This window comes from Diadema setosum, chromosome 1 (assembly GCF_964275005.1).
Source record: "Diadema setosum chromosome 1, eeDiaSeto1, whole genome shotgun sequence".
Classification (NCBI taxonomy): Eukaryota; Metazoa; Echinodermata; class Echinoidea; order Diadematoida; family Diadematidae; genus Diadema; species Diadema setosum.
In genome coordinates this window covers 17,860,184-17,880,724 of record NC_092685.1, presented here as the reverse complement: position 1 = coordinate 17,880,724, position 20,541 = coordinate 17,860,184, and the positions used below count along the sequence as shown (strand labels likewise).

The window sequence follows — 20,541 nt, the reverse complement described above, 5'->3', positions numbered from 1 at the left end:
AACAGACACTACTCACAGCATATGTTGTAATTAACAAATATATGTACCATTACTTCATATTGAACAACCTCCGTACTGTCTTCATTCATCCGTTCTTGTGCCCAGTCCAAAGAACAAACAAATATATCACCCTCCAAATCCAGCCAAACTGCCGCCACTGGGTGTTGCTATCCAAAACAATGTCATTTTGTTGCAGGAAAAGCTGGATTTTCCTTGGCGGTCCTACTAGCCTGTGGACTGCAGATACCATTTGTATGGCCTTAAACTTTGCTCATACCATCAATCTCTCCTACTTATCACTGTGAAATAATGATCTTGATTTGAAGTGATCGAGTAGGATGCAAAATCTACTCTTGAGTTGGCAGTACTATAAAATGAAATTGATATTACTATGAAAAAGAAAAAAAAAAATCTGTAATTTCAGTTGAGGGCTTTTTTCCCAATAGAGCAAATAGTAAATAAACCGGAGATTGAAGTCACTTTTTGCTGCTGTTTTGAGATGTTTGCTGACACTAAATTCGATTGCAGTACAGCGGCAGCAAAAACAAATTGAAACAAAATTGAAAACACACACATACATCAACACTGGACGTTCAATACATGTTTTCTAGAGCCTAATCTTTTGTACAATAGTGGCAAAATGATAGAGAAAAGATGAATGCTGATCAAAAATATTATTTACATAGAAAATTGCACAACTTTTTCCTCTACAGGAGGAAAATATGAATAATTTGGCATGTCGTCCTCGTCATGTGGCTGACAAAAAAGTGTGTGCTTCAGTCAACCAGATAATTCATAATGAGTTACGTGTTAATGCCTTTCATTACTGTATATGACATCATTTTTATGTTCGCCTATAATCTTGATGATTAGGGCAAGTTTTAACAAATCTTTCAGCTGACATAAAATCAATAAACATTTTCAGGTCAAAATATTCAATCCCGCACTCTCCTGCCCCCACTTTACAAATTATATCCCACTTCTTGCATTTGCATGTAGAACTCGTCAAAATTTCACACTCGTATAACTTTACTTCCTTGAATCCTAAAATTTGAAAATATTACTGGCATTTTGAAGAACAAACATACCATTTCATGTGAGGTTGTTACCAAATTTGGTGATATGTACATCAACACTTTACATAACTTATTGTCTTTGTGCTCATGAAAAAAAAATGTAGTGTTTCTTCTTCTTTTATACAATTATCAACATGATGACGCAATGTTTTATTGAGTTGCCGTTTGCCACTTCGAAATCCCCTATTTTGACTAGGTTTAGATAAAATGTGAAAGAGCATACCACAGCAATTTATATGTGTATGGGCACACAGCAATCCCGATCTCTGTTCCATGTAGAGCTCATGAATGTGCCTTATAATAATTGCATTTTCGTGGGGTTTCCCCCCCCCCCCCCCCCCCCCCCCCCCGGGGAAAAAAGGCCTAAAACTTTATCAATATTCACTGGGTAAATGTGTGTAATGCTATTAGCTCTTTCCGTTTACCCCCCCCCCCCCTAAAGTTAAAGATGGCACTGAGTTATTATTTCATCTACATCTGATGAACTATAACATTTATCTCCTAATTTTCCCATCAACAAATGTGATTTTGGTGGAGAATCATAAGACATGGTGGATTTAAGAAGGAGGGTGATTTTCTTTTTTCAAGTGAAAAAAAAAGTAGCACACTCGGGAATCAAAGTATATTTACAAAATATCTATAACAGATTAACCACCAACAAAAGAAGCACAAAAAAACCTGAAAGAAGTTTCTAATGCATAGCTGAGCCGACAACAAAATCTCAATGTTGTCTTGCTTTACATAAATAGCTCAAGAACAGCATGGAAAGGTTTGTTAACCAATTTACATGAGGCTAACAGGTCTGTACAACTATAACCATTTCCTCTTAAACAGCTGACGCTTTCATTTGCAAACTTCTTAGAATATGTCAGTACAATTAATACACGCTGAATGATTAACTTTTTGTGCAATTTCACTTCAGAAATGGACAGTTTCCACTTTGCAGAGGAAATGTACATTGATTAATACATGTACAGCAATAAAAACGACTACAAAGGACTCAAACGCTCCCCTGTAATGCTGAGCACCATCTCTAGTACTCTCACAAAACAATACAATGTATACCTTTAGCGTTATCAGGAGCTGCAATTTAACATATTATAAATGATATGATACAAACAATGGCATGTGGGCTTCGATCTGTATCGTTGAAAATTGTCAAAGACTGAGTCTTGGTTGGCAGCATGCTGCTTGCTATGGACAACTTTTAAAGGGACTGCAAGTTACAAACTAAAAAAAAAATAATAACAAATAAAAATATACAATATTACCACAATATGTATTGACAGAGTTGTTCTCATTTAACGTATTAACTTCACATGTTAATTCTGTCAGCCTTCTTGTGTTCTGATGAGAAGAACCGTGTATACATTTCAAAAACAAATCTTGAATTCCTATAGATGTTGAAAATAAATTGAAATCATTATTTGCTAGAACCAAGGTCTTTATTCAGTCGCAAGTCTTGAGATTTTTTATTTCCACAGAGCTGCAAAATGCATACCAGCGTGCTACTCAACTGCAGTATGAAGCACCAAGCTATATCTACACAAATGCTAGTGTAAAGAAGTGACGTTTGCCTTTCGTGTGGTGATGACTCCATCCCATCTCCTTTCGAACACATCCTTCTCACTTCTTCAGAGAAAATATATAAAATACTTTGGTTTTTCTTTCCATATAACACGACAGACAATGTAGGATGATGTACTAATACTGGCAAAGAACAGAGCATGCCTCTACTCTAACAATAAATAGTTTGAAAATTTTCTCTGAATAAAAGAGCATCGAAGATATAATCATCAGCTTCTTTAAAGATAAATATATACAGCTACATATATTAGACTTTTTTTTTTCCTATTCGTACATCATGTCATATACTTCACTAAAGAGTCAGTCCAAAACTGCAACATCGCACAACAAACATGTACACACCTAGCTCCTTTCTTCAGCAGGTTCAATTAATGAGTGGCACAATTTACCTCATTTCTATTCCTCCCTTTTCACATGTGGTATCCATGGTACAGCATTTTTCTAAGTACCGTAGACCATTTCTCTTGCATGCTTCTGAAATTATGGTTCTCTCGAAAAGTGCTTTGAATTATGAGGAAAATGTGACATGGGACCCTGTTTGTGATCACACTGACATGGATAATCATACATTCAGCATCGATAGGTTGCACTTTCCATACTTTCAGAGAACCATGCGTGGGGTAAACAGGGCAGTGTGAACCTGCGATGTTGTCGGTGGTATTATGTACAGTTTAAAGATGATATATATCTTGCAATACTTATACCATGGCTGCCTACAGCATTAACTGCGATTATTCTACATTCCGGGTAGCACAAGTATTTTGATGTTACAATAAGGATTATCCATTAGAGCACGCTAAATCACCTTTTATGTTTCAAATACAATGCTGCCTCAGTTTTGGTATAATCTTTAATATCTATTTATATATTCATCATACTCATCCCTTGTTCTAACAAAAACAGACATTCCTTCTTCAAGCATGCCATTAGCATCTCTATCCAAACTCTCCACTCTGTTTCTGCTGTAAAATGTCACTCATGAGTGTGCTACATTACTTTAGATAAAATGCAAATTTCTGATTTCAAGAGAAATATGAATATGTGAAAGCAATATATCATTAATTTGTTTTACAGTTTGCAGTTGATATAGGTATAAATATTTGAGGCAAGAGTTGAATTGACACCTTTGTATACTCTGTATGAGAGAGACCACAGTATTGTGATATTACACGTAACTCCCTGTATATTATATGTTCCCTTAGACACTAACACATCCTGGTCAACTTCAACTGAATCTTCCCTAAATCAGCTCCATTCTCTCCTGCCTGGCTCTGTACAGAGAGCTGAGAGCCATTCTTCCTCGACAGATCAAGCATCCTGATGAGAAATAGTTACAACAGTCACTTCAAATGACATCAAATGCCTGGCCACTCTCATCTCAAAATCCTTGTCCTCTTAAAACTGTAAAACAAAGAGGCAACACTTTTGCCAGTCAAAATTTTCTTATCATTCTGGCTTCAGTTTGAGCTGTTTTCACAAATTTTCTCTCGCACGATATTGCAGCAACAAATTCATGTCGACACATTTTCTTCCACACCAAAAGATACTACTTCTAACAACTGTCCACTTTTTTCTATGTACACAAAGCAAGCGATCAATAATTTTGGGTGGGTGAAATGAATAGCTGTTTCAAAGTGCTTATAAATAATTGGAAAAAAAAACCCAACAACAACAAAACTTCCACCTGGAATGAATCATTAATACATCTTTGAAGCTTCACCATGTTACAGCATAGCTTGTAGTCATGAAATTTTTCAGACTACAAAATCCAAGAAGAAACCCACACAAACAGGGACTGGCATGGTAGTACACACAACCTCCATCACATTTCTACCCAGCACAGGGGTTAAAAACAGGGACGAAGTAGGAAAAGGAAAAGAGTCCATACCATTTGGCCCATTTGGGATGGAAGTTACTTATGTACATGATTTTTGTGATGGATTCTTCATTTTACCCTCTTCTTTTCGTTTCTTTTTCTTTTATATATAGTTTTCCTTCGTTGTTTAGGAGTATTTGAAGAATGTTGAAAACAATGTGGTCGTTGCAGGACTGCAGCAAATGTTGGATCGTCAAGAAGAGTGTTCGCTTTTGCGGCAGCCATCTTATCTCTGAGCGACGTAGAGCGATGTGGCCTGGCTTGGGTCTGCACCAGCAGGGAACAGAACTAGAAGACAAGAAAGAGAGTGAGGTTCGAAATGAAGGGAATAATACTGACATAATCAGAATTTTAGAAAATGATCTGACCATATTGGTGGCTTATCACAGATTGTTTGATTATCAATCCTTTGCTGAGATTCATACATTTTTCTTTCTTTCTTTCCTTTTATACTGTTAACTCTCCGGGTAGATGCGCTCCCAGAAAACAGAGAATAAGTCCAAACATGTTTGAACAATGTGACTGATTCATTCTGTTCCATGGTACATTTAAGTTTGTGTTCTATAAACATTTCAAGAATGACTGTCGTGAGAGAAACTAGCATAGGAACTTGAGTAATGATCATCAAAAAAAAAAAGAAAAGTCATTCCCTTTCAAGCTAATGAATGAATGGCATATGCAATTTTCCAGTGCAATGACTTGTCAAGTACAAGGCAATGAATAATGATTTGTGAAAAAGCGAAAAAGCGAATTTGTGAAAAGTTATTGTCTGCAGACAAAACAGAAGACTTGTTCATTCGTAAAATTCAAAGGAGGCAAACCTACCAACATAAAAACATTTCATTTGAATTACATATAAGGAGACAGATTGAGAAGAATATGTGTTTCAAAGATGACTTCGCATACAGTGTGTGGTCCAAATTTCTGACGACAATACTCAAAGGTCACTTTACCTTTCAAGATATAGTTTGTCAGCAAGTCAGGCACTTCTTTGCTGTCTTCATCAATTGCTTTCAAGACTGGAATTGCAAAGAGAAGAGAACAAAAGTTGAACAGCAGTCACCACCAATATCACAGAGCATAACATAATGAAAAACTGAAGACAAAGGCAATAAACTGTCTATCAAAGCTAGCTATATGAGGTTCAATCTCACTCCCTTGGATATCAAATGCATTCAGATATTGGTCCAATGTTACAGGGTGACTAGCACAACAACACAGCCCACAGGCTTTCCCATCAGTCCGGATCTTATAAAATACTTTTTTCTTTTCTTCATCATGGACGTGTTGAGTTAACGGTTCTCTTGCAACTAGAGCACCTGATGCTCTGAATTATTCATAGCATCCACTTTTTACTACCATCTAAAGTATGAGCTCTTGCCGATGCCACGAAGGTGTTATAAGATAGCCACTTGAGAGAGAGAGAGAGAGAAAGCAAGAGACTCTTCAAAGGAAAGTGAAGCTTTATACAAGGCTCATACAGAAGTTAGCATTTGTTTACAAGAGCATGATGCTCTCTTAGTCAACCTTGTAACAATCAAACTTCAATTAAAAAAAACAAACGATCATTGGTCTTCATGCCACATGAATATAATTCATCAAAATAGACCATTTCTTGTGTCAAGTCCACTAAAGCATATCCAATATGCATTTTTGCACTACATTATTTTATTTGTTTGGTTGTCTGTTGGTTTGGCAGCTGGCATTTGTTTGTTGTTGTTTTTGTTTGTTTGTTTGATTGTTGTTGGGTTGGGTTTTGTTTTGTTTTGTTTTGTTTTGTTTTGGGTTTGTTTGTTTGTTTGTTTGTTTGTTTGTTTTTTTTTGGGGGGGGGGGAGTAGGAAAGGTGAGCCAAGGAGGAGATGTTATAAATGAGAAAGGATTAATCTATCCAATTTAGGAAATTACTATAAACCTCTTGTTATAACAGTTCTATCGCTGCCACCTCTAACTCTCAGCATTTTGGCGACAAGACATTTGTCCTCAATCACAAGAGGGCAGAAATTCACACCAATACATGGCAGGCCAAAGTTTGGGCAAGGCTTGGCTCAGCATGCTGGTGGACTGTGCAATCCATTGTCTGACAAAAGTCTTCAGCTACCCATTGAATATGCTATCATACATGCAGTTTCCACGACTGGATAAAGCTCTTTTTTCCAGTTCAGTCGTTCATTTATTGAAGTTTCTCTCTTTAGTTCATTATATATTTGCAATGCTTTCATTTACAGGAATATTTGGTAGAAAATGCATAACATTCACATGATGTTTCATCCTGCTCTAGCAGCAAGAATAATATGCCCTGAAAATGCTTTTGTGATATTATTCCATGCAAGCAGTAATCGGCTATCAAGAGTTCTAACTGAATAGTGATGGCTGTGTTTTTAGCATGGGTCATGTAGAATGCAAATGTCTAACTTGTAGCAAAGTCTAGATATGGCCGATAATATGATTGAGTTGCAAATATGGGTCTCTTCTGAGAAACATTTCACTACTTACTTTTTGTGATTATCCTCAAGGTATCCAGGTCTGGTGGGGTGTCTTTGTGGTATGGTATTCTCGTTGTCAGATACTAGATATGGGAAAACAGACATAAAGGAAAAAAAAAAAGAAGAAGAAAGAATGATAACTTGTGTTGCTTGGTGTACTGCACCACACACTAAAAAATAACAGTCTTTACTATCCTTCAGGAGGAAAGTTAGCAAGGTACATTTTTGTAGATAACTTGAGGTATGAACAAACCTTTCATCTGAATGTATTAGTCCATCTTTAATGGTTTTGTGATGACATGATAATGATCATGCTTTTTCTTATTCATGAATTGTAAATTCCTAAAATATAAACTAATATTATTAAAAAAAAAACATAATTGGCACCATTATAGTGAGTATAAGTTCTAACCCATCATCAGCGACATGACTTGAGGACTCTTATTTGATCATTACGTAGGAATTCACCTTACAAGATTAGTCCTTTTTGTGTTTCTCCTTTCTCCTACCTTACTGTTTCAGTAAGGTACAGTCAAGAGGCTTATCAATATGCATTTTGCTTTTTGATTTACTGTGTATCCCTTCACTTGAAAAAAAGTACATTTTCAAAGTGAGAGTCACACCTAGTCAATAAAAGAAAGCACGCTCAGTCTTGATTCTCATACATATGACTCTAAATGCAGGAGTGAACAACCCTGGAATATGATAATACAACCACTGCCGAAGGCCGATGCGACAATCTAAACGAAAAGAAAATTCTGGTGAGCAGAGCCGCGCTACAGACGCACATTCAAACCTGCTGGGTATCCATCATGTAATCAATGCACAGCATGTGGAGTGTCCCGAATGCACGGCAACCCTTTTTGGAAAGCCGCCGAGTATCTAACTGTGGCACCTGAAGAGGGTGGTATTTGGTATCAGCCCACCTAAATGCATTAGTGGAGCACATCCGGCCTTCCAGTTGTAGGGGTAATGGGCAAAGAGACTGCACTGTATGTGATTGATGGAATATCCATGAGCCCTAAAGCCATTTCCAAGCACAGGAAACTTCACAGATGGGTTATATCACAGTTTAGTAATACATGACTACATTTGATATGTAGTGATTTTGGTAATTAAATCCCAGCTGGCCAAGCATTTATGAGAGTTAAACTTGATTCTGGGTTTATTCAAGGCATGTCAAGTTTTTAACCAATTTGTATCAAACTCACAAATAAATGAAATTCAACAATTACCCGCTTAATGCAAATTACTAGTAATGAGGAAAATTACAGCTTAGATGATAAGAAATAAAGACACTCAAAGCTTTTACTCATGTCAGTTATTTTTAAAAATAGTACACCAGACAGGGAAAAAAAAAGTGCTGACAATTTAAAACAGTTTTCCTTTCAGTAGATTTATACGCATCTAGGTCCTGAGCTTTCCTGATCATGTGATGTCAAAGGTTCAAGGGTCAATGAATTCTGGATGAGCTCACCATTCCTGGCTCGACACCGTTCTTGAGCTTCAGTTTATTGCTGAGTAGAGAGAGAGGTTGCTGCTTTGTCTTCTGCTTGCCGCCAGCGTTGTTGCCCGTTCCGCCCCGACCTTTGACCTTGTTCTGTACGCTGAGCAGTGCAGAGATGAATGTGTTCTTGGTCTCTTTCTCGTAGTCCAGGTCCTCTCTGAGGGCTAGCTGTTGGACCAGGACTTCTGAGTATTCCTTGACGGTTTGGTCTAGCTCCTCAAGCAGTTCATTCAGTTGTGCGAGACTCATATTCTTCAGTTCTGAAACGATAAGAGAAAGTTTGGGAAATAAGTCCTTGTTCAACACAGAAAATCGCAAAATTAGGGAATTTTTATTGCATCTGCATCATTGTAACAGAAACTAGAAAATCACTCAGAGAGCGCAGACCTCTGCCAAGCACTTCATTTCCACCCATATTGTGATTACCACCCTATATCATAGTCCTATATTCCCACTTCATAAAAATGATAATAATTAACGATCATCATCATCATCATAATATGGTACGCAAAAAAGAGTGATGGTGATGGTAAGTTATTTGGCTACTCATTTTTGAGATATGCTGAAAATGGCCCTATTTCCAATGACAAAGAATTCTTCAAATAGTTTAACAAAAAATTCCTGGATCCAAACAGCAATATGGATCATTACCAAACTTTATGTATCTGTTCATTGTTTTATGATCAACGTTTCCTGACAATTTCATCTCAATCCATTCAAAATGTTTTGAATTATTTTGCAAAACGAACAGACAACCAAACCAATGCCTGTAAAAACATGACATCCTTGGCAGAGGGAACAATGGTTGTTGAAATAAGGAACACATTTTGAGTGCAGCATCAGCACCCCTGCAGACTAAGACCTGCCCAATGTCATATTGTACTTATACTACTACTAGCAGGGCAGTAGCAAACTACCAAAGACTTGCATCATCTCCATGGAAATTGCATGCAGTGTGTGAAATTACTATACGATAGACAGAGAGATGCTCTCACTCAACAGTAAAGCCCAACAAAATAACCTTCTTCTTTTTTTGTAGCTGCTCACACAAAGTGATGGACAAACAGTCACTGCACTCAGGGTGTAGCTGCATCTTCAATCAATCGATGACAGTGGCCACATCAGCCATCCATCTCTGCCACAGGCAGTGCAACTTTCGCACCTGACTCACGACCGGGGAGACGGCTTGCCTACGAATCAATGCAAGCTGTGCGGGCAAAATTCAGCCGTGGGAGAAATGCTCTAAAAAAAAGCAGGAGAGGCCCAGCCAGTAAACACATACTGGTAACAGGGTTTGACTGTCTCAAACTGAATTTCCAATGAAACCTGTTGAACGAGAAAACATTACCTCATTCAATATGAGATGTCTCTCCATCTATTGAATGCAGAAAATGTCTTCTCAATCACGACCAATGAAAGAAATCTTTATTTGATGAATCAATATGAAGAAGAACAATCTTAAGTGCCTCCAAATCCCCTTCCAGCCACATGCTGATAAATCAACAAGCACAAGGAAGCATTAAAGTTGTCTAGCAGGTAGAGTGGAACACAATAGAAAGACTTTTTTTTTTAAAATCTAAATCAAATATTTCCTAGTTATACGTAACTGCATGGCAGGTTCCATCTTCACCTCTCTAAACGTGGTCTTATTCTTGCTTCCCTTCAGTATTCACCTTGAATGTCTTGCAATTTATCAACTTTCTACCACCATGAGCAAGGCATCACCATGATATTGTTCCGGTCTGATTGGCACATTGCACAGACGTACGCTATCCTCTCTCCCTACACCCCTCCCTATCATCCCCCCACCTTGGCTTGGATGCAGCCAGCGCTCTTCACTGACGGCATGCACCCACACGCTGTGATAAACTTTTCAACTCGGCGTTTTATCTGCGTCACTTCAAGAGCGCCCCACTTAATTCGCTTCTTCGGCCATGTGTCTCTTCAGTCCAGATCAATTACACTAACAAAGAGCAAGTATCCAGCAGGTCTTGGATTGTTTATTGGTGAAAGGTACCTCCCAGCTGTATTTCTACAGAAGGCACTCAGAGCCTAGATATATAAGAGAGAGAGAGAAAAAAAAAAGAGGAGAGCTGAGAGAGACAGCTATGATGCTAAAGAGGGCCAACCACCTCACGGCACCTCACGGCACGGATGCAAAGGATGCTGACATGAGTTTCGTTCACATTTAAAAGTTGAGCTCAGGTCCAAAACTCGCGTGAATGCACTTCAAATGTAAGATGGACAAGGCTGGCAACATGCGGCGAGTCGTGTCTCAAAATGCCAATTTGAAGTTGGGCGTCATGATAGCAAACATCTTCTATATTGCTTTGTTAGTCTAATTCCCAATAGCTTACATAGCAGCGCATACAATTAAATCAAGTTTGTATGCATATACTCCAATACACACTAACAGTGACCTTATAAGTCACAATTTTATTTTTCATTGTTGGAAAACTCATTCAAAAAACAAGAGTTGCAGTGAAAATAAGTACATATGTGTCATGTGTATCAGCTTCCCATGCACTGTGTTAAAATGTAGCTAAAAATGCACTGCCTACACAAACTTGTTTTTAGCAGCTACTGACACCAGTATGAACAGGACCACTCATTATGCATGTTTACCACGACAAAATGATGTTTTCCTCTTTTTCTTTGTAGTGTGCAAACAAGCGGCATGTTCTAGTTTCTCTGGCTATGTGGATTCGCTGAGATTCCCTCCAATCTTGCATAATGCCTGAACAAGGCACCACGGGCTTTGAACCACCTGCAATCTAAAACCAGAAAGCTTAGCAGCGGAAGAAACAAACATCAGTTGCATTAGAAAAAACACATCCTCTATGTTTATATCACGTGAAGAAGAGGAGCTCTGGTTCTCATTCGTTGTGTGTACCTCCTTGGAATCCTCCTGTGAACGAGGGACTTCATTAGGATGGATTCCAAGGTCTTTCTATTCTTTCTGCGTCCGTGGCATATTTGCTTTTGACGGCCTTGTTGCTCACTCCTCTGAGGGGACAGGGGAGGTTCCTCTTTGCCCAATGTACACAAACCTTGGCCTACTGTATCGATTGCACTCCCTAGCTATGGTGACGGCGGACTCGACAGATCCCTCTAATTCTGCAGGCTGGAAATTGCAATCTGCATGCATTTTGGTGCGGACCTAAAGCTTTCTCATACGGAGATGAATGTTCAGCTAAAAACTTTGAAACTGAAAAATCACGGCGGCAGAAATTGCTCACATATCGATCAACACAGTAAGCCGTCACTATAGATGTTGAAAATCCACAATTCAATTTGCACAAAGAACCCAATGGCATCATGACATTGAGTGAAATATATAGGTCTGTCGATCGCAAAGCAGCAATGGGCCCCACTGCTGATTCCATTATCACTGATTGCTGTGGAGGGAGATTAAAGCCAAAACATAGTTCCTACATGCTTGCAGAACTGCCAATTATTGCTCCAAAATGTACAAGTATGCATAAGAAAAGTGTGAAATGATGCTGTAACCAGACAATTTCAGTTCGGTACTGACAAAAATACAAAATATTGGTCAAAAAAAGGTTTGCCTGAAGTCCACAATCTCAGTGCATACCCGATCAAGGTAGCTACGTAATTTTTCATGGTGGATTATCAATAATGGACAATCGGGCCAAAGTAATATCCATCAATCTTCAGCATTAGAGTGAAATGCATGCAGCTTATTGGAAATGTGATTGCAAAGGGCATGATTGATTATCACATAACGTTTTGTCTCCTAAAATGCTGAACAGGAGGGATTATTTGGAATAAAAATTGTATACAGCAATCAAATTATTCTACACTCAAATCAAAATTATTCTACTCTTGTGATCTCAAACTACTCCAAAACAACTCATCATCCTGGCAAATCGCATCAGCCAGGTAACTTTCATGGTAGGCCCATTTGATGTATTGCAAGCAAATTTTAAATGGTGGAAGATGAATTTTGAGCCCCTCTGAGAACAATGTTTTGGCTTTAAACACCTTTAACACAGCCAGTAAAGCAAGAGAACCTTTCAGAACAGAGTAAATGCTTACGCTTGGTGGTACAATGTAAATGACTTATAATCTACTTTATTTCAGGCGTCATATATGTCAAAATTTTGTCATTTCTCCAGGCATCAAGAGCCATACTGTCCTTTGTAATGTGCCTATGGCTTTTATGTATCCTCTTATCACATCACTGTATTTGCTAGCTTGCATGCTTATGAATTGTTGCCTGTAGTGCAGCATGTTACACATGCTCAGCTCAGACAACAATGAGGAAGACATTAGCTTTATGATGCTTACATCCTGTCAATATCAATATAAACCTACTGTGCTACGCAAATGACTTGTCTGCTGCGTACCAACCATTAGGCAATCAATCTATCTATTTATCTATCAATCAATGAGCACTGCTACCACCTGAACAGACGAGGGTGCATTAGAGCTCTCTTCTTGATGGATCCCATCTCCCAGAATTGACAACAATCAGCAGAGCATTAGGTCTACCGGTTTCAAGAGGGGAAAATTTCTTGATCAGGGAAATTTCCCCTAGGTCTCAAATCTTCCAGATTAGGGTTTGGTAATGGCTTCAATGAAGACAAAAAATTTAGCAATTTATCCGCTCAGAGAGAGAGAGGGAGGGAGGTACGCAGAAAACCAATCCTCTGTAGAATAAGACTAAAGCATTCTAAAAATGGGGTGGATTGGGGTGGATCAGTAACATTCATACCACTAATTAAACTTTATGGTCAAATTTCATTTGTGTTTGATCCAAGTTCATCACGAATGGGGAATCCCTCACATTTAAAGAAAAATTAAATGTTTCATCTTCTAGTCCTGACATTGCTATCTATTCATCTTTTTGCAAGTCTGATTTTAAAGGGAAACTATATCCAAGAAGCTTCAAACACAGGCTCCTTACTATATTTAATTCTAAGGGTACATTTATAGCATACTTTCTGGGTAGAAACGTAGTTTTGAATACCATGTTTTGTGGTTTAAAATTAGCTACAAACAGTAGTTGTGACTACAAACTGGGTTTTGAAACATGATTTTGAAATGCACTGTGAAGGTGTGATTGAAAACTTGTGTTTCACAATGAAACAAGGTTTTGTAAGTCTTACAAATGGAATCGTGACTTGAAACATGGTTTATATGGTGTCATAGTTACGCATGCCCTGTTTGACCAATCTAATTACCAAGGGACCAGCTGTGCATAATGAGATGCACAATGGCACAGTCCGAGCAAGCCAGATACAAGCTCGGGACAGACTGTTATAAATGGTCTTCTGTCAAACCAAGTTTCAAAACCATGTTTCAAAATCATGTTTCAAAACCATGTGTCAAAACCATATTTCAAAACTATGTTTCAAAATCATGTTTCAAAATCATGTTTCAAAACCATGTGTCAAAACCATGTTTCAAAACTGTGTTTCAAAGCTGTGTTTCAAAATCATGTTTCAAAACTATGTTTCCAATTCATGTTTCAAAATTATTTTTCAAAACCATGTTTCAAAATTGTGTTTCCAAACCAGGTTTCCAAACCATATTCCTAAACCATCTTTCAAAACTATGCTTCAAAACCACGTTTCAAACCCATGTTTGTCGGTATACATAGTCTTATAAACGCAGCCTACAAGTTGTGAAGTGATTGTCTGTGCTATCCCATTCAGGGTTTATCAGCAGTCATGGTGTCAAGGAGGACAAAACTAGGACAGGTGATGAGGACAGTGCCTCAGCAAAGGAAGAGAGTTTTGGAGAGGAGTGACTCATTCTCCGAGTTAGGGACAAGAATCCTGTGCTTCTCAGATTCCTATGGGATGAGGATTCACAGCGCTGCATCAGGGTGGGGGCAGGAAGAGCAGGATGATTGGGAGGCACACGTTTGGGGTGTAGAAATACTGGTGTGCTAAAGACACGATGAGGTGGAAAGGCAAAAGAGACTGAAAACAACCACAAAAGATGAAATACAACAAGATGTAGCGATGTAGGTGAGAGATACTGTGAAAACAAAAAATGAAAGAGAGGGAGAGAGAGAATCATGATTTTGGAATTTCAGATACAACTTTAAATCATGCTTCACATCTTGATTTTGTACCATTTTACTTCTTTTTAATTCTTCTTAATAACAAGATGTGTCTGGTTGATACTTATTACATGTGTATCAACTTCATCATTACAGTGGGTGAAAGGGTCATCACTGTATACCAAAGTCTTTGCATGCTTTACCAATCAATTCCATGTGAGAGTGAGCCTAAAAAAGTGCTAACGTACAGGCAAAACCTTTTCCAACAACAATTAGTCACAATCACAGAAACAAAATAGTGGGAGAATGATTGATATCCAAACACTAAGCTGGTCGTTTGTTGTTTTTTTCGCACATTCAGACGGACAACAATATCTCGCTAAATGCCGACTGCGATGACTTGTTGACCAAACTGAGCATGCCCGAAATCTACCAAAATGGTGACCCTTGTCCTTGTGTTCGTGCGCAGTTCAATCATGCATGTTTTGAAATACGGGATTTAAAGAGAATCTTGAGATTCTTGAAGTGCAAATTATCATGTATTTCTAAAATCATCACAATAATTCCAAAATAATCACATGATTTATTGGGATTGAGATCACACTATTTAGTGGGATTTTCATGTCCACGATGACAAATGACAAAAATTTATTGATTTCTACCCTGGAAATTCGTGTCAGTGTGAATCCCACTAATGACTGCATGTTTTTCACTCGCTCGCTCTCTGTCTCATGCATACATACTGGAGCACTGAGCCGAAAAAAAAAAAAAAAAAAATCTATGCACACTCAAATCCTCAGAAGGACCCATTTGTTTTGTTGTTACTGTTTTCCCAGCAAAAGAAAAACAAGAGACTGTCAAACTAACAAGCAAACTGCATCTTGCTCAAGTGACGAAGGTTTGCACTTGGGAACTGGCACGTCCTTGAAATCCTTGACCTTCAGGGCAGGGATGGCACTCACCCTACACTACTGCACTGCCTATGCCTCTGGAGGCTTTTAAGTCTGCACATACCTTTAGGCATAAGTACGCTACATTTCCCTTGTATCACATCCTAATGCATCAATCAATTAAGATGAAAGGAGCAATCTTTCATGTAGATTTGATTCACATATAAAATCATCAAAAACTTTATGGTTAGTGCTCAGCACAATCCAAAACAATGGCTGTATGTGCAATTTAGACTTTGCCATCTCTGTTCCTATGTTTACCAAATATGACATTCACTATAATAGAAATCAAAGCTGTTCCTTCAAACTTCTTGTAAATATTTCAAATTCCTCCTCTTGTTTTTTAACTGCCAATTTATACACAATCTCCCCTCACTGAATCAACTTGTATTGGATTACCATTCCTGTACACCTTCTATCCATCTTCTTTCTCTCTTTCTTATTTGAAAATCAGATTTGATAAGTATCTCCCTCGATCCTTTTTCTCCCTCTGTCCAATCCATCCCTTTATTTGGTCGACTTCACTGCCCAGGCCAACAAATTATTCCATGACCTTGATTTCTGTTCAGGAACAACCGTCTTCAAATCACCCATCTACTGCGCATGCATAGGCAGCAATAGTGGCATTCGCACTGACATGACTTAGTGAAATCCTTGCATCGCGATACATATCTCTAGATTTTGCCAGGGTGGACATAAAGATTTCACTTAATAGTGCGATCAGCATCACAATCTTTTTCTAAGAAATCCTGTGATTATTTTTGGAATTATCACAATTATTTGACAAATAGCATGATAATTCACACCATGTTGACTGTCTGAAGGCTGGAGCATATAACTTCAAGATTTTTTTATCCAGTCATTTAAAACACAAATCACAAAAGCACACCAACACAAAGGCATATCCATAGTCATCGTTTCAGTAGATTTCAGGCATGCACAGTTTGGTCGACAAGTTGTGATTGGCAATTAGCAGGATATTTTTTTTCTATCTGCACAAGGTTGAAAAAAAAAAACTCTGTATTTGATCACAATCGACATCCAACTATTCTGTCTGTGTGAATGACACTAATGTGAATCCCAGTAACAATTTTAAGACCCTAGATGGCTCACTGCACTCAAATACACCATATTCCCCAATACCATACTCCTTGGAGATGCGGTGTCGTAATTCGCTGATTGCATCTCACGACAGCAGCAACCGTGTCTGGAGAATCCAAAAAGGAGTTTGCTGTCTAGATTAGATTGCTGACACACAGTCTTGTTTATTTCTAGCGTTGCCAAATTTGCGCCGTTCCAGGTACTTGCACCAACAACACGCAGTCCCCAACGTGTCGACCCGGCTTTAGACAACTCCAATAAGACGGGGAAATAAACCTCTCAACCTTGCTCAGACAAAATTGGATCTTGCCTCATATTACAGCCTCATAAGGAGCACTAAAATGAGATTGTGAGGGGCCAGGTTCAAGGTATATGCATGAAAATAAGAAAGAAGACCCAACATCCAGCTCACAAAGTGTTTGGGGGATGAACTCACAGACAAATGTTTATGGTCTCAGCAAAGTTTATGCATAATTCACTAACACTTTGTCAAGATCAAGTATAGCAGTTTTGACGAGGGAATTTATATTCACTATGAAATGAATCAACCACAAAAAAGGTTTCAAAAAATAAAGATTTGTCTTGAAGATATTCACTGTAGCAATGATACAAGTCTTAGCATGTCTCTGTGATGCTCTAAATACATGGCAGTGACTCTTAGCTACCTCATTAAAGGACAAGTTCACCTTCATTGACATAAGGATTGAGAGAATGTAGCAATATTAGTAGAACACATCATTAAATGTTTGAGGAAAATCGGACAATCCGTTCAAAAGTTATGAATTTTTGCAGTTTTTGTGCAGTCACCGCCGGATGAGAAGACTACTGCAGTGTATGATGTCACATGCGTACAACAATATAAGGAACATATAAGGAGAATTTCACAAAATTTCATCTTTTGAAAAAAGTACACATTCCCTTGACTCGTTACTGACATATGTTATGGGTAATATTATTGCCATTGCCTTTAGAAAGAGGCAAGTCAAGTGCTCTTTTATTATGCGAAAAAAAGTAAAAATATGTTGAATTTTCTTTATATTTTCTTTATACTGTTGCACTCATATGACATCACGAGCCTTAGTAGTCTCATCATCCAGCGGTTCCAACACAAAAATTTTACAAATTCATAACTTTTGCATCGATTGTCCAATTTTCCTCAAACTTTCACTGATCAATGTGTTCTACCAGTATTGCTGCATTCTCTCAATCCTTAATGTTTATGAAGGTGAACTTGTCCTTTAAATGCCTCGGAAATCCTCCATTCCGAAAGCAAAATGAGAGAGTTAAAGCTAAAATCATACAAATATCAATACTGAAATTTACATGCATCTGTCAGGAGCAGTCCTTTCACATGGAGTTCCATGGATGCCATATTGCCCACCCAGTCAAATAGTTCAAATTTCTTTACCACTGTAAAAATCCAATTCAATTCAATTCAATGCAGTTATACTTCATTTCCATAAATAAAAGGAATACATAACAATACAAAGTGATACATTCATCAAACATTAATAGAATATTACCCATGGTATGTATTATAGTCCTCCGTTAGCCCTAAATATTATTGGGCTTTTATTGTTCTTTTTTTTTTTATATTTCAGTGCCAATGCTGGCATTGGTATTGAAATGGAGTAATAGCAAGGGAATACAGGGCCCTCTGGAAAACAGTACTTGATTACTGACAGGGCCACCCTGTAAAAATAAAACGAAATAAATGAATAAATAAATAAGGGTTTTTTATTTTCTCTTTGATTTAAGTGCCAATGATAACATTGGTATCTGAATAGAGCAGTATCTAGGAGAATGGGAACCTTAAATTTCCATTTGTGTCATCTGAATGCAGAAAACATCATTATACCATGTATTTTATTATCTAATATCATATTTTTATCACATTGATATTATTGTGCTCTAAATGTCAGTGAAATACTATTGCACAAGTCTGTATGAATGTGCTTCATATTTCTCAATAATAATGATAATAATTCACAACATTTATATAGCGCATTATCACATGAAATGTCTCTAAGCGCTTTGTCTTTTTCAACTATGTATCACAGCACATACACATTTGCATCAATTCAAAACTGCAAAAATCAACTCAAATTACATCAATTTTTTCAAACATCTTCTTACAGAAGGGCTACATCATTTACTTCATTGCTACACTGCAGCCATAAATTGAAAACCATTAAAAAAATTTCATTACAGAGGATGTTATTTTCAGAGAGAAAGAACAGGCTCCCCTCCCCACCTTTTTTTTTTTTTTTTCTTGCCAATGTCATCTTCCTTCAACCAAAATGCTACAGACCCATATACCTCCTTAGAGTATCCAAAAGTGGCAAGTACTAAAACAACAGTTTTAGTCCTTCACACTTGCGGTGTGAATTCTTGTGTACATGAAGAGGTTTTACAGAGGTGACAGAAGCTTCGTCACGATACCCACATGGCTACAGAAAGACAAATAAATCCTGATGTGAGACTGGTACAGATGAAAATGGCAGAACGTTTCTGGGATGCTGCGCTTGATTATTGTCAAGCCCTCCCTCGCCTGGTGGAGGCCCAGACATGGGCAGACATGTGCAAATATTGTGCCTCGTACGACAGACAGGAACAGCAATCCCAGAGTGGGATCGCTGGAGATATATACCTCAAGGACACGTCCAATATCACCAGGCAATGCAGTTTCGACAGGTTTGATTCGTACAGATTGTTGGGGGACATCACCGACAGGTTTCAGACTTATAAAATAGCTTGTTGGCATATTACAATTTCTGAAACGTGTTTCTGAACATGATTTGAGTTACAGGGTGCACTCATTGACTCACTTCTGCCATAGAATTGAGGTTTCCAAACAACTTTCAGTCAGATTTGAGCAGATGATAAATACAGAGCTGTTGTAATTATGGGCTTTAGAAATGCCTTTCTGAAACATCAAAAAAGTGGGATCTCAAACACTTTTGAGCCAGAAACATGGTTCTATGGAGATGATAAACTCAGTCATTTTGAAACACGTTTATAGCTCAGACCTACCACACCAACTACATGAACAGGGCAATGGAGCTGCACTGTGACAAGGCCTTCCTCTTGACTCACAATAGAGATGATGAATGAATGCAACAACTCGAGAAACTCTGTCTGAAAGGCCTCTGCAAACACATTTTGATAGTGGGTATTGGAACATGTTTCAGACATGGAAAAGATAAACACAGCCACAAAGTATTCAGATACAGAAACAGGTCTCATTGGTGGCCCGTAACTGCAAATGTCATACCATGCATCAATTGTTTCTCAAATCATTGGCTTGTCAATCGGATAACTCTTAAAGTGCTTACTTGCAAAAATATCTGAATTTCAGAAGTGGGTAATTCCATGAAGTTGGGGCAGTGTCCATGTAGCATCGTGATATTTAAAAAATACATTTCAGCATAACTCAACATTAATTATGCTATACATTTATTGTTTGTAGGCTTTACATTTGCATTGAGGCCACACATTTTCCTGGAAATTTTGTGCCATTCAGACTCAATTTTGATGAAGTTATTAAACAATATGTAACAGTGTCCTGTAGCATCGTGACGTGTCCATGTAGCATCGTGATATTTTAAAATTTGGTCCTAAGAGACAAATTATGGCAATTAGCTTGACCAAAATTTGACGCAATACGCATATTTACAAGATATGAATGAGATAGCTAAATATCTCAAATTTCCTGTATACAGTTTTAATTTTAAAAGAAAATTACAAAATGTATCATGATGCTATGCGGTGTCCTTTTTTGTGACATTTGGTGGACACCGCGTAGCATAGTGACACATTGTGTAATTTTCTTGTAAAAGTAAAACTGTGGAAAGGAGAGTTAAGATATTTAGCTATCTGACTAATCTAGTATTAGTAATTATGCATATTATATCAAATTTTGGTCA

General features: G+C 37.8%; 1 protein-coding gene across 1 annotated transcript in view; it reads right to left on the bottom strand.

The window, feature by feature from the left end:
• Nucleotides 1-1,555: 1,555 nt before the first annotated feature.
• Nucleotides 1,556-20,541, bottom strand: part of LOC140234526 (fasciculation and elongation protein zeta-2-like) — an 87,519-nt gene continuing 68,533 nt past the window's right edge. Inside the window, exons 5-8 of the mRNA XM_072314571.1 lie at nt 8,501-8,790; nt 7,034-7,106; nt 5,493-5,558; nt 1,556-4,827 (exon numbers count right to left, since the gene is read on the bottom strand). Of these exons, the coding sequence (XP_072170672.1) occupies nt 4,766-4,827; nt 5,493-5,558; nt 7,034-7,106; nt 8,501-8,790 (491 nt within the window). The 3' untranslated portion in view covers nt 1,556-4,765. The remainder of the gene's footprint in view (nt 4,828-5,492; nt 5,559-7,033; nt 7,107-8,500; nt 8,791-20,541) is intronic.